This window comes from Brachionichthys hirsutus, chromosome 5, assembly GCF_040956055.1.
Source record: "Brachionichthys hirsutus isolate HB-005 chromosome 5, CSIRO-AGI_Bhir_v1, whole genome shotgun sequence".
Lineage (NCBI taxonomy): Eukaryota > Metazoa > Chordata > Actinopteri > Lophiiformes > Brachionichthyidae > Brachionichthys > Brachionichthys hirsutus.
This window is the reverse complement of record NC_090901.1, coordinates 1,906,521-1,922,515: the sequence shown is the minus strand read 5'-3', so window position 1 is coordinate 1,922,515 and position 15,995 is coordinate 1,906,521. Positions and strand designations below refer to the sequence as shown.

Genomic DNA, 15,995 nt, shown 5'->3' with positions numbered 1-15,995 from the left:
GGTGACACTAAATTGCCCGTAGGTGTGAGTGTGTGTGTGGCTGGTTGTCTGTCTCTGTGTTGCCCTGCGATGGACTGGCGGCTTGTCCAGGGTGTCCCCTGCCTCTCGCCCATTGACTGCTGGGATTGGCTCCAGCTTGGCCCGCGACCCGATAGCGGAATAAGCGGTTAGGAAATGTAAAAAAAAAAAATTGGGATGGATGATGGTTGAAAAGAATGTTCAGATTTTTTTTCAGATGCAATTAATAAGCAAATTTGTTTGTTTTTTAAAATGGATCACAGTATATGGAGGTTTCAAAACCGCTAAAGAGCTAGTGATGTTGTGTTGACAATGTACAATTTTGCATTCTTCCTAGTAGCTAAGGGAGGCAGCAGTGTCTATATTGGAACACTATGTGCAATAATACATGGAGAGGGGATAGTAAAGAGGACGTCCTCTATGCTATTGATGCCAGAAACTGATTATTGAAATTCAAACTGGGCTCCTGGGTCCTGCATTTGCTGCCTGAATGAGATATTCCTCCTTATATTCATCTGCAGTGACAAAACTTCAGCAAGTTAGTATTAGCATGTTTAACCGGCAGACTCATAGAGCTTAGTACAGAATGCTATAAGGAGCCCGGGGCTGTAGTTTCTGCATGGCCTGGTTTCAGAGCATGCTGAATACAACAGAATCAATTCCTTCTTTCACATCTGCGCCGTCATTCTCGCTTACTCAACATACACAAGCCATAATAACAATATCAGACAATAAACATAATTAGCAGTAGCCTAATGTATGGAGGGTAACTAGAAACCAAGCTCTATGAACAGGGACAAAAAAAGTACAACACAAATTGAATATGTCCTCTGGGAAGTTGCAAAACATCAAAGAGGACATATTAGACAAGTCCAAATGATGGATTTTATACGTTATAGATTCCGCACATAATGAAGAGATATTTGGTCTAATAAAGTAATGGCAGTTGTTTGTGAGCTGAGCTGAGACTGTCAGCATGGGTTCACAGAAACAACCGGGAGTGGCAGTTTATATGATCCTAACATTTTACATACACACATTTTAACACACACTCGCAGCCCCACATGTATATTTACATAGGAATGCCTCATACAGAATACACACACACACACACACACGCAATGACGCAAACCCACAGTGAGTAAATGAACCAGTGCGGAGAGAAACATTAGCATTCTGTTAGGGTTTCATTCAAGGCTGCACCATTTATTCACACAGCCAACATGCAGGAGTAGAGCATAACAACAGAGCACAAGCCAGGAGGGAGGGACAGAGAGAGAGAGAGAGAGAGAGAGAGAGAGAAAGATAGACATAAATGTGTTGAGAGTGTTCATTCATAACTGAATAGAGGAAATATGAAAAACAGACAGACAGAATAAAAATACACATTTATTCCAGAGAAAAAGCCACATTTAAATTAAACAGATGATGAGAGCAATTGAGGTACCTTACTATTGAGCCTGGCCTTCCTTGTTTCTTTAGTTTTTCTTTTCTTTCTTCTGACTGCTTGTCCTCTGCCCAGAGCGGATCCCATTTCACACACTCTCCCTGCCACACATGCACTCGTGTAGGTCAGCTACAGTCCCAATGCCAAAACACCATGCACATGGCCATATCCAGTGCCTATCCTCCTCGTCTCCTCTCTTCTTGAGCGCTCTCTCTCTCTCTCCTTCACTGCCTCTCGTCTTTTCAAAGTGAGACACTTACATGGTCACTTGCACAACCCCTCACCCCAGCATGGATGCACACACTGCCTCCTGTGCATGCACAGACATGCAGAAACAGAAAGATAAGGGCTGATTTTGCAGGATGCTGGAGTGAGGGAGGGTGGGGGGAAAGAGAGCGCAAGAAAGGGAGGGAAAATAGAGGGAGGAGAGAACGCGTTAGATACAGTGAGTTTATACCCAAAGAGAAAAGAACAAAGAGAGTGGTTGGGGGTCGAGAAGCATGATAAACTATTAAAAGTGAGAGGAAGCAGAGGAAAGATGGGGCAGGAAAATTTGGAGGAATGGAAATAATGGAAGGCGCTTGTGCAACCACAACTAACTCAGAACTCTCTGTTATATGGAGACCCTCTCCAATTACATAGAATATGTAACTGGATGGAGAGAGAGTCTCTTCTCCAGACCAACAGGGGCTTAACATAGTGATAGTGGGAGATACAGTGATAATTCTCTATCATCTTGTAGTGCTACTAGAATAATGATTAGAAACAAATAGTTTGTATAGATAACTCATTTTGCATGTACTAAATGTCTCTTCTTTTTAGGGGATTGTTGATCAATGGGATGTTGTGAAAGGGATTGTCTGTTTGAAATATCATCTCATTCTGTCTCGTCTTTGTATGTGTATGCATGCATATATTGTGCTTCTGTGTATTGTGCAAACATTCCACATCAAATTCACTGTGCCTGCAGTTACAATAGCAATGCACTGATAGGAAAGCTGACACACTGTGCAAATCCTCAGTGGGATCTAGCATCTCCGAATAATAACACACCGACAATGAGATCCATTCTATGAGCAGTTTCATTGTAAATTCAAAGTAATGCGGGAATAAAATAAGTTATGCAATACAAAGCCAAGTGTATGAGGAATAGCGCTACTAAGCAATCCATTTTAAGGGGAAGACTTGTGTGAAGTATGCTTTCCCGTACATAGACAACAAACTTTGGCACAGTGTAAGCTGGAATCAATTTAGACAAATATTCCATCCACTGAATTAGATCATTTCACATTTTGACATGGTGTGCAATTTATCAACTGACTCTCTGTGATGTGAGCACACAATTTTTTTTCCTTGTTCTGCTAACTGTGTTCTATAGCTTTGGTGACCACCTTGCCAAATAGGGCATTACTAAATGCTCTCTACCACTCTAGAGAGCCTCTTTAGTTTCGTCTAACCCACCCCCTTTTGAACCACATCTATGGACTTGATGCCCAAGGCCATATTTTCATAATTATGCATCGCTAAAACACATCTATCTTTCTATCCATCCAGGGTTTGAACTGCACAGTGGCTTCCTGGGGCACTCTTGTTTTTGGTGGAAACCCCAACTTAACATGTGCAATGTCAAAGTTTGAAGCTGTGAGCTTAGACGCAGATTTACTGTCAAAAATATTCTCACATCTCTGTCACTCTATAGGTGAGGATGGGATGAAGGCTATAAGGCTGTATTTAGAACCATGAAAAACAAGCAGGCATCCAAAATAAATTATGTGTAAAGTCTGTGAATTATTTTATATTTTTCAGAATGGTGGACATCAATGAGCAGGTTTTCACTGTTTTTCCATGTTTTTCAGTGTGGGCATGACATGCTGAGCGTTGGCTGAACACCTGGAGACACACCTGCCAATCATTTATCTATTAGAAATGTTTGGTATTTAAGCCCTGCCCTGTTGACACTTTCGCCCAAAATTATTGTCGTTCGTCCCTTTACCAACTTGCGTGTTACTTTTGCTGTTGTATCTTTCTGAAGAGTTTTTAGCCCTGGAAGTATTATATGAAAGTTATATCAATGAAAACACTCTCCATCGTTAAGCAGGGCAGGTCAGTGTGGAGCGGTGTGATTGGGATGGATAAAAAAAAAAAAAAGGCGAGGGAGGAAATCCTATCAATTATGACCTCATTCTAAATTTCAGCCTGCGGCGGATGGGTTTCATACCAGCAAACTAGGCTAATGCTTGACCACAACTGCTGAGGCTGCAAGAATCACCCACAACAGGATTTCCCTCTATACCTCTGGAAGTAATTATGCAAATTCAGAAGTAATTCAGGAAAAAAAGAGTCGCAAACACCATTTTCCCATTAATTTATGACAGTTTTTCTTTAGAGCTATTCCCTAATTCAATCCAATGTCTGGTTTTCCAGAAATTATCCCTGCCTTTACATAGACCTGCAAAAACCTTTGATTGAATAACCCATGACCCAAGTACTGCAGTTAAGGTAACACTTACAGAATTTTAATAGCATTTTTGAGAAGGAGATTTTCCATTATCAGTACAGCTTATTTGCTAGTCTAGAGTTCAAACTACAGGCTTTTGTGGTTCCAAAATTGAGTCTGAAGTCTGAACTTTGCTTATTTTTTAAATACAAAATGACAGATGCTAGCCCTGATAACTCTGATAGTGACTGGTGCAGCTGAGTTCAAGGCTGCATGCCCGTAAGATTACACACAGAGGAAAACAGGAATATATTCTGTCTGCTCCTCCAACAAAATCACCACCATCTCTCAGGTAGATGATGTCCTGGATCACATCGCTCAAACCATGGATTTTACTGTCCATTCACACATTCAAGCTTCAACTCTGTGACCTCGTCTTTGCAGGAGAGATTGACTGTGAACATTTCAATATTTCCACTTCTACTGGCCAATCATGACAGCTTCCGTCTTCATGGATGGCCGACTGTGTGAAATTATCACCTACATTTTAAGCATTCTTGGCAGTGGTAAGATTACAACTCATATTTTGCAACAAACTGTATTTGACAGCCTGACCCATTGCTGTATATCTATTTTTGTCGTCACTGGCAGTGTTAAACGATGAGTGGAGCATTTTAACTCAGTTTATCTATCTATCTATCTATATGTCTGTCTGTCAACACATAAGCAATTAGATACCACATTTTAAACACATACAGAATGTAGGCCTATGTGTTTGCAGAGTCAGTAGTATAAAAAAGAAAAGCATATACCTTTCAATTTTCACAGTAGCAGAGCTTAAATTATTTTGAGTAACTCAAGTGAAGACTATGTGGAATAAAACTGGCTTATTTGAAAAAACATGATCTGCTCTGTGTTATCGGTGGAATTCAAAATCGGACTAAAACACAAGCTAGGGGGAATAGGTGACGGTGGGCAGATGTAAATGAGCAGGGCAGAAAGGGAATGAGGTAATAAAATAAGAGAAAACCGGATGTGACGAGATAGATAGGAAATATGAAATAGGCTGGGCGGGGCTAACAAGGAAGCTGTGCAGCAAGCCGGGAGTGAAGGGAGAAAAAAAAGTATTCAAATAGGAGTACAAAGTAGAAAGCACCCACTAATTAGATGGGTAAAATATAATTAAACCCAAAACTGATTCTCTTTGAGAGACAATTTTCAGTTTAATTTCAATTGTAAATTCGGAACACTATTCCCAAAACCTTGGACTTGGGTGAACATATTATGGCCTCTTCTTTTCAATTCTGACGAATTATTGACAAATATCTAACCGGGAATATCACGCACGCACACACACACTTTTAAACCTGCCAGCTTCCAAGATTCATCCATCTACATGTCGTCCCCACTGAGTTTCTGCTTCAGATAATTACCTGATTTATTACCCTCTTGCACAACTGTTTTCCATTACTTCACTCATCGTAGTTTTCTGTAAACATTGCAATTCATTAGTATTCACACTGTCTGTTGGTCTGGGTTTATCAATAGCCCCAATGAGCCAGTCTTTTCTTATTCTGCTTCCCTGGATCCGTCTTTGCGACCACTTGCATGACCTTCAGTTCAGTTCAGACAGCTTCTTTGCTGTTGCTGTTGCTGTTGCTGGTCTATTCAGCAGGTAAAGACAGATTAAGACTTTATATTTTCCTCAGGCAGACAGGGAAATAAAATAAAATGCGGCAGGAATCTTACCCTGGTCAAGCATCTCTGGCAAAGTGGAGAACTTTGTTCTTAGAGAATTTTATGCAATTACAGTACATCACCATTTAAGTACATTTCTAGGTCGAGAAGCATCTATTTCCTCAGATTAAGTGACCGCCTCTTAAAGCCCTTGAATGCAATAAATAAAATTAGTGTACAGAAGACCACAGTGGCTATACTGTACAGAACATTCATTTGTTAATGGAATGCTTGCGACTTGGACAAGTATTTAAAAAGGGTAGCAATTAAACAATACTCACAATGGCCAGTCCCCTCATCATGTGAAGCTCTAAGTGCTCTTCATGTCCAATGCTGCAGGCAGCTTACACATGAATGGACCAACAAACACATCTAGCTGAGCTGTTACAGAGGATCTATTATCAAATAGCATTGACGTATACACGACCTGTTCGCTAAGCTGAGAGACCAAAGCTTTCATTTCGGATTGTGTGTTCTTCACTGAGTTCAGCCAGAAGAGAAGCTCCTCAGATGTCCGGATGACAGCATGCAGGCTGTTTGTTCTTACCTTGGTGTGGAGCTTGGACAGTTGCTTTTCTTCCAGGTAGGTCTGAGTGTAGACGCGCCTTTTATAGCGGAACTGGAACACAGCAAGAACGCCCATAAGTGGCTATTTTTACTTTTGTTTTGCGTACACTGGATTGCTTAAAAATACACATAATGCTAAACAAAACTTAGTTACATTCAGCAAGCTTTCTCTCAACTGAGTCGAGTGTCGTTCTGTTAATTCTGACAGACACACAGCTCAGCAGAATGAATGAACTAATTTACATTTTAGCCCTGAAAAATCATGCGGCAAGGTTTGTGTTATCTGTACATCAAAGACAATGTGGAAGACCTTTCAAAGCTTTTACTGTGCAGGACTCGCGACATATGGCGGTGCGGTGGTGTAGTGGTTGGTGCTGTTGCATCACAGCAAGAATGTACCAGGTTTGAATCCTATCTGTGCAGAGTTTGTATGTTCTCCCCGTGTCTGCGTGAGTTTTCTCTGGTTTCCTCCAAAAACATGCATTTTAGGTGGATTGTTGTCTGTAGTGTGCATGAGAGAGTGTGCATGAATAGTTGTCTGTCTCTGTGTGGCCCCGCAATGCACGGGTGATGGAGCCCAGGTGCATCCCGTATCTCGCGCTTAGCAAGCTGGAATAGGCTCCAGCAACTCCCGTGACCCGCAAAACAAAAGCAGCAAGAAGATGGATGGATGGATCTGCCACGTATTTGTATTTTTTCTTTTTTCTTCTGTGCATGGGTGTGTGTGTGCATCTGTTTAGTGACACAATGTACTTTCAGCAATGGGATAAAGCCTCGACAGAGCAGATGTTTTGAGTCGCTAATCCAGTCTGTATTTCTGACACATAAAGTGCTTTAACTTTTTTCTTAAAGTCTTGGCAAAGGTAATAACAAGAGCTATGAATAAATGATCGGGAAACCGAAAGTGTCTCCACTTTGCAGGTTCTGTATCACCCAAAAAAACCTGAAAAACCTATTTTCATGAAGGCATGCCAAACACATTTCTAAATCTCCCTGATCCAGTTCTGAGTGATGGTAAAATATAATTAGATATTCAAGCTTCTGTATTTCCATTTTTATTAGCATACTACTACTTTTCCTGATGCTGGGAAAATATTGAATAAGATTTACAATGTAAAAAAAAAATCCTTACATTGTTGAAGAGGAAGAAGTTAGTCAGAATCTACATTTCCACCCAGAACCTATCTCAAAATTTGATCAACTTTCTTTGAAAGATCCACAAGAGAAAATCTCGTTATCAATTTTGTCATTTGATAACAGCGATATCTTGTATGTAAGGTAAGCGAACCAAAAGAGGTTATCACATAACCCCCTCCAAGTATCACTTTCGGAGGTAATAATAATCACAGTATCTTCCAATGCATCTCAGACTGGCATCAAACTGAGGCTGAAGGGGGAAGTAAATCTTTATTACTCTCTCCATCTCTTGACGTATCATAAAACTAGTGAAAACAAAGCTGGCCATTAAGAAAACCCACTTCTTACTGCTGCTGCCTGCAAGTTTAGCAACATATCGTCTTACGCCTGCTTCTCGCATACCAAAAAGCATGATGGACAACTGAATCAATTATTTATGAGCGATGACAGCTGCTTCAGACAACACACTGTCACCGAGCTTCGTGCTTTTGCTTAGGCCTGATTGACACGTTGTGACAGACACTAGAATTACTGCATCACAGATGTATGCCTGCACCCCCCGGCCATCTACATCCATGTGAGTCCAGTTTAATCAGATGTTGTATGTTGTGATGGAAGAACAATTTGTACAATGTTTTTTGGGAGGGCAAAATAGATTTTCTACAAAATAATTAATATTTAATTCTAATGAATAATGTTCAGTGGGAAATAGGCTTTCTTGGGTGGTGGTGGAGAGTCTTATCATACAGGTTCATATTAATAGTAATCATTTGATAGTGCTGATTACAGTGTGTTGATCACGGTGCCTCAAAGAGGCGACACTTGTTTTCCAACATAAATGACTCTATACAGAAATCACGAAATTCTGAGTCACCACTAATGACAAAACAAATGCCTTTGTGCCGAATGTTCCGAATTGTATTTGCTATGCTGAAGTAGAAGGGCCTCCACCCTTCCATGACATTACCTGCGTTGAAATTGTATCCCAATTCTAGACAGAGATATGACTTAGGCTTCCCATGCCGTTTATTGTCATCTAACATATCCTGTGTGGAAAATACATTTAGCCTAATGGAAAATAGTATTTCATTAATATACTTCTTCAGTAAGTATTTTAATATATCTTTTAGCTCTTGTTTAGGTAAACAAGATAACAAGAGATTAGCTCTATCCAGCTGCTGTTGCATGCCTCTCAGCTGCGGCTGAAGACGAACCAGCAAGATTCCAACGAGCCTCACCTGCAAACCCTTACCGATCATCAGCAGCCACTCTTTAAATGCTGACTCTACCCGCTGTTCCTGGCCAGATGATTGATTCTCCAGCACACATGCGGGCCTGTTCCTTGGACATCTCTGACCTCCCGTGTTGCTCCAGGCGTTGTTGTATTCTCTTCTGGTTTGTTTCCACAGCACGTTGCCATTATTCTTTGCTTTTTGAACATTGTCTAGGCTGTGTGTTTATGTTTTTTTTGTATCTTGAACCCCAGCCGTTTCCCTTGTTTACTATAGTGCTTTTGAGTTTCCTAGGCAGTGTTTTTTCTTTATGTATTTTGTGAGGCCTGTCCATCCGGCTTTCCTTAGTTTTGTATTTTGTCTTGTTATTTATTCCATTAAAGTTTCGTTAAAACCTTTCCTCTGGTCTACGTCTCTGCATTTTGGGTTCCGCTCTCTCGTGAACCGTCTCGGCTCGCCACAGATTCATCCAGCCATTCAGAAATGAAATCATCTTGACCTTGAACTACCGCAATCTAATGAGTTCAGGCTTGATGGACATTTGTGCTGCTAAGGTATTGCAATCAAGTGTGTGGGGGCAGACATGAGGAAACAGGGAACCTGAGCTTTGACCATCAAAACTAATAGGTTCTCAAGGCATTGTATTTTGGATTACCAAGAATGTGGCATACAGACAACCCAGAAGCAGAATTCATTCAGCCATGGCTGTAGCAAGTGCAACAGAAAAAGGAAGGTGGGTTGTTTGATCCTCGCCTTGGGCTATATGTCATATAGTCCTCAGGCAAGACCTTGAACCCAAAATACTGAGTGAGTAATATGTGGGAATTGCTGAGCACAGAAATATTGTAGGGCTCTTTGAATAGGAAGCACTGCATCACACCTAATGAGCACTGCAGCCTCTGCCAGCACTGTAACGCAAGTCTGTGTGTAAGATATTGGTAGATTTGAAAAACTTTCATAGCTCATTTATCATTTTTCCATTTCCTATTGTTTATCTTAAAGATATAGGTTAGGTAATTATCAAGGCAACAATATAACAATAGTCTCAAAATACACAGTTCGGTGCCCTCATTTCAGAATTTTTGTTGCCATTACCGTTACCATCCAATGACAGGAACAGAGAAATAGATAGAATAGAATAGATTCAGAATCCCAGAAGAAAATAGCAGTGATTAATTCAATAGTTAATTGTTTCACCGATCCCAGTAATTATGTTGAGGGTTACAAATTAAGTACTCCATCCCTTTCCATCCATAGATGGATATATTGTATACACACAAACACATTTATTCTCTCCTGCAAACAATCATTAAAGCATCGTTCATAAGATTCACACATACCTCCAGGTAAGGTACGGGAGCGATGGACGGGAAGGGGTATTCTCTTAGCTGTCTCTCCTCATCCAGAAATTTTCCAGCTTTGCCGTTGTATGCTGGCTGAAAGAGGCCATAGTTGAGTACATCCTTCAGGCTCTGGTTGAGATTACACAGGATCCGCTGCTTTGACCGCCAGATCGGTGCATCTACGTTGAATTTCATACATTTCTGCAGAGGAGAGAACAATGGGGTGGAATGGGTTAAATTCATGTCATTTGTTTCAGAGTGGTAGTTTGCTGATTCGTATGAGATTTAGGTGCTGAGAAATTAGCTAGAATATTTTACAACATGTTTTTCATCAGATGCATTTGTTGACTTTCTAATTTTGTGCCTGGGGGACAAGCACAGTCTTTAATTAAAATAAGGAAGGCAGCATTTCACCATTATGCATTACTTTTTAATAAAGATAATCCAAACAGTACTTGTAAACCAAAACATATGCAACAGCTCTTACAGAAACACTCCATTACTACATATTTTAGTTGTTTAATGTATATCTACATGCAATGGTGCATTACTCCTGTTCTGAATTTAAGTGTTTTAAGCCATAGTACCTCTGTCTCCAACCATAAATAAAATGGTGCAAAATCATGGATGCCTGTGGAAAATGTGAAGCCAACTTCCTACATAATACGCAGACTGAAATCCTCCTCTAAGATATATCTTTAATTTCTGTTCAAGACTAAAGTTACATTATAACTAGTCACATAGTGGGTCATATTTACTAGAATATTTACTTATCTTGTCATAATTAAGAGATTAAATAAATTGCTACACTGTTCCAGTCCCAGACTGTCCAAGGACTGACTATTGCAAGGCCAAGCACTTCCCTTTTGTTAACACACTGCACACCCTGAGGAATAGAGGGCAGAGAGGGGTGGGAGGGAGAGAGAGGCTGTGTGCAAAGCCCAAGCAATAAATCAATCAACGCTGACAACAATATTGATTTGGAATCTCAACTTTATCCTGTTCAGCATCAATACGCTTCTGACACACAACTGTTGAGAAATCCTACCGTCTCAAAACAATACAGCAAACTATCGTAACGGCCAAATGCTCAGGCGCAAGTAATGTGTGTGTGTGTGTGTGTGCAGGAAGCTGTAACTGCAACATGAACAAGCTAAACGATAGTAGCTGTAGCTGCAAAGACTTAAAAGCATGTAGAAGTCTCACTATTACTAAAAGATAGAATTCTGGGTTTAAAAATAATAAGTATATCTCTAGTATGGTTTTGAGCTTCATTCTCATTGACCTTCATTGCACCTAAAAAGTCCTCATGTCAAAAGATGAGATAATGAAAGAATGGTTTTTAGAGACTCGGTTAAGAAAAATGGATATGGAATCAAGATTCCACTGATACAAATGGAAGTAGTAGATGTGATCAAATGCTTAGGATACTTATTTTTCATGATAAAATATTTAAATGATATAAAATATTTTGTTCATCTTGTCACGTTCCTTTCATGGGATTGTGATAGCCTCCTTTCATCGGTGGAGCCTGTGGGGTACACGTCCAGATGAAGGTGAGGTCCTTTTTTTTGGGGGGGGGGGGGGGGATTATAGTGCTGAGTAGGGCAATTAGCCCCTGTTGCCTCTCTTTAAAGTAGTAATGGGACCATTTTTGTTGAGAACGGTATCCACCTCAAGTAATTCAAGGGTGAGTAAATTATAAAAACTGAGGTGCTGTTGTACTCGATGTACCCAATCCTAATAAATAGTTGCCATCTTATCAACAGTTTGCCCATTCAAACATGCTGGGTGTTCATACAGACAACAAGTCCTCTTATCATCTGTACAGTCACTTTCTGGTTAACTCCAGACTTGAAAGTCTGAATAAAATCAGATTCAGCTATTAATAAAATGCATCTCTCACGGCCCTGCAAAAAGCCCACATAACCATGACACAACACTCACTTTTAGGTGCACAAAAGATAGATGGCTAATCAATATACAACTCAATATATAATCTATTCAATCTGGTCTTTCTAATTGCATCTATACATTGACTCTTTTAAATGTAAATTCATTCAAATTAAGTTACTTATCTGATTTGTTTACTTAACATTTCAAATGCCTCCAATCAGCAACAAGCTTGATGTTAACTAAACTGCTGTGCCTCGTGCACCATTGTTGGCACCCTCTCTTTTAATAGGGTCTCTCAATGTCTGTTGCTCGTGGATCGCTGCAGGTAAAGCAATTTGCTGAAGTAAAGTTGTGTCATTTCACCCACTCACATCACATTTGCTCTGAAGCAGAGGGATAACATGACTCGACCATAGCGCTGGTGGCTGCATATACTGTAGGTGAAATATATGAAGAACTATCACACAGACAGGGGTGATCAGCAGTGCTCCCCTCCTCAGTTAAGTGCATTTTCTCATATTGTTAACCTCAATAGGCATTGCCTAAGAAATAGGCAATTATGCTATTAGGCTAACGATGTGCACTCAAATGGAGTTACTGATGGGATAGAGCGTTGGTCTCCAACCTTTTTCCTGCCACGGACCGGTTTCATGGCGGGCAATTTTCTCGCGGACCGGGGGCTAATTAAATTAAAAAAGGGGACTATAATCTTACCAATAAACTTTATATTATGCACTTGCAATAACTATTAAACAAGTATTACACCAATATCTACTCACCATAAGTTGTCGTCTCAATACATTTACACCCTGGTCTGGGGTAGGGTTGATGGTGAAACATTCAAAACCAGCTAATAACCCCAAGCAACCCCACAGGTGTGTTATTAAATATGTAATGTGACAATGATTTGGGAGAAGATTAAAGAACATGAGATAGGGAGCATGCAGGTAAGAGAAGAAGAATGATACAGCAGCAAACCATTTTACAATTTTCGTGATAAATGCATGAGCTGTTGTGCTTCCGTTCGTTTTCTCGTGCAGCCAGTGTGGCCTTGCCTCTCGTCTTTATCAGTCCCTCCACATAAAAGTCACGCGTAACATTCTTCCAAGTCGCCCGCTTGTCTTCACACTCTTCTAACAAAGGTTAAACCTCAATCATTTGTCTGTTTATATCAAAGACATAAGTGAAGGATGATTGAACAGGAGAGCAAAGGCTTGAGGCAGGAGATGAAAGACGAACTGTAGGTCATGCTTATGGAGCGTGGTGTGATATTGGACAGAAGCAGCATCAAGGAAGATGAAAAGCTGTGTGTTTTCCAGTGAGCATTATTAGAAGATCTAAGCCACACATGGATCAGTGGGCTCTTAAGAGTACATCCAAGCAGGTTTACAGGTGTTTGTCTTGATTTATGCGTCCAGTGATTGTAAAATCTGTTGACAAGAGCACACAGAACGTTATGTTGTGTGCCACAAATGAAAAGCTGCAAGCAAGGGTCAACTCTGTGCTTGATCAAGGTTTCCATCAAAGCATCCGTAACCCAGCACATAACCACTACTCATACTCTGGAGTTGTCTTAGTCAGAGGTTGGAGAACATGTTTAGATAATCGCTGAGCAGGGAGTCATTTTTCTTTACGCAGACAGTCATCTACGTATCATGATCGTATCAAGTGTGGTGATAACATCCATGGTCTAAATTTCAAGATATGTGTTCATATAATTGTAATGCTTTTTGTTTTACAACCAATGTTGGGTAAACAAGTATCAGACAACCAAAAATATAAAAAGAAATTAATAAATCATCCAACCCGGAAACGATCCACATCACCACGTCCAACAACCTCTCTGAGGTAAAATCTGCAAATTAAATTGACTTGCTGGACTCTATATATAACAGACCTATAGTACAGCACCCACATGAGTGAACACATTTAGTATCTTAGATTTTGTTTTGACTCACAAATACTTTATTTTAATATTTAGTCTCACATAGCGAAATATGGATTGATCAGTTTTCCTCAATAGAGAAGTCAAATATATAAGCATGTGTGAACTTAAATTCAAATTAAGTGCAAACAGGTCAACTAAGTGTTAACAAGCACGCAAACACATTATATCATTCCACATCTGCATTCAGAACATTAACCAAAAGTGCCTTGCTAATTAAGATGGATTTTTTTGTATGTGTTTATTCATGATTATGGAAGCAGGGATGATGCATGGAGCAGCACATGACTGTCGTATCTCGAAAGGCACAGATGGCATCCCTTCACAATAGAAAGAGACAGGGCACTGTTGTCGCCTTTTAGCAAGAAGTGATATATCGACTGGAGAGCAGGAGCATTTACTGTAGTGGTGAAGTGCAGTGAAAAGAAAAGAAAGTGCTGAAATGATGGAGTGTAATGACTCTCACACAGCCCGGTCTCAATCTCCCAAGACCTCTGGCTGTCGCTGCCCAGATGACATATGCACTAATTAACAGTGCTGGGCTCCTACTGGATGTGGGAAGAGCTAAGGGCCCTAATCAATGCCCTGAAGGGATAGCACAGCACAGCACACAACTAATATAGCTAATACTGGTGCTTCCCTTGTATACTGGGAGATAACATGTATAAGATAAACAGAAGACTTATGCCACCAGATCAGCTGTAGACTAACTGAACTGCTTTTGTCTCAAAACCTCATAGAGGACCATCTCAAAAACCCTATCACAAACAAGCAACAACATGTTTTTAAAGAGATAAGGAGGTAGTTTTTTGAGAGAACAGGTTCATTCTCAGTTTTTCTCAACCAGTTTTGCTTCCGTTTCCTTACATTTACATAAAATAAGCCAGTTACACTGAAGGGGTACTGAAGAGCAGCACACCTCAGATGGTTGCCAAGGAAACTTGCTGACTAAAACTTGATACTTGTTGAAATTCTCATGTTGGTTAAGCTTTTAAAAGCATATATATATATATCAAGCGATAGTAAGCCTGCAGTATTCTGAGACCAGACAGTTTGCAAAATGTCATTCGACCACGCAAATAACTTTCATACATGCATGTAAGTCATGAAACATTTTCCCATTTGTATCACATCAACTTACTAATTTTCTCTTCTCTTCTTCTCATTCATCATTACTTATTATTAATTTATGATTAATCTACTCTCCAAATATTAGACTTATTTTTGGATAGATCCTTTTGCAATGTATGCATTTGATCAATTGAATCAAAAATCTATTTTACCTTAAACTTTGCATTTTGTTTTTCTTGATATTGTGAATCTGCCTTTCTTCACCATCATTGTGATAGTGTCCAACTTTGTCCTTCTGATATCCTGTCCATCATTTCTGACTGGCTGTGTAACGTAGTTTCACTTGAATTTACTCTTCTTTGAAAGTAACATTTTCATTCAAGGAAGTAAAGATTCAGAATTAAGTAATCCCTCTCAATCATCAATGTTTGTTACGTTTCAAGGCAGTTTTGAGACGAGGACCCAAATGCAGAAAAGAGAGACACGGGAGGTGCTAGTCAGTGATTTAATAATCCATAACCAGGGAAGTCAAGAATCCAGGGAAACAAACAACACTGGGAATTACTGCGAACAATGTCTGGAAGAGGCGATGATCATCAACAACAGATCAGATTGACAGTGATCAGTGACAAGACAATGACAAACAGGTGGCACGGAAGCAAAGAGACAATTGGAGCCAGGTGAAAATAATCAGACCCTCACAGTAGAGGGAAAAATTTAGGGGGAAAACTTAAAAAGGGAAGACACGAGAAAAATGCAGCAATAAACTGACACTGACAGTTTACGTTGGCACAGAGGGAGAGAGCGAATGAACAGATGATGAAAAGACAGTATGGCAGGGGAGGGGAACCAAAAGCGGCAAAACAGATGACACGAAACTAATAGAAGAAGTTAAAAAGAACAAGTCATGATATTAATGGCTTTGCCTCTAAAATAAAACAGGAAGTGAACACACAACCATGACACTTGTGACCCACTTAGCTTACACACAATCTGACTTATTTTTTAAACCAGATAGATCATCCCATTCAGGGCATCAGAAAGAATACGAGGTTAAAGTTAAACATCACTTTTCAGGCCAGCAGGTTCCATTCATATTATTCATTCATTTTCTGAACTGCTTTGTCCGTTACCGGGTCGCGGGTCATGCTGGAATCTATCCCAG

At 40.0% G+C, this 15,995-nt stretch overlaps 1 protein-coding gene across 1 annotated transcript in view; it reads right to left on the bottom strand.

Annotated features, from left to right (window-relative positions):
* Positions 1-15,995, bottom strand: part of shank3a (SH3 and multiple ankyrin repeat domains 3a) — a 73,957-nt gene that overhangs the window by 52,642 nt on the left and 5,320 nt on the right. The window contains exons 2-3 of the mRNA XM_068739053.1: positions 9,916-10,119; positions 6,187-6,258 (exon numbers count right to left, since the gene is read on the bottom strand). Coding sequence (XP_068595154.1) covers positions 6,187-6,258; positions 9,916-10,119 — 276 coding nt within the window. The remainder of the gene's footprint in view (positions 1-6,186; positions 6,259-9,915; positions 10,120-15,995) is intronic.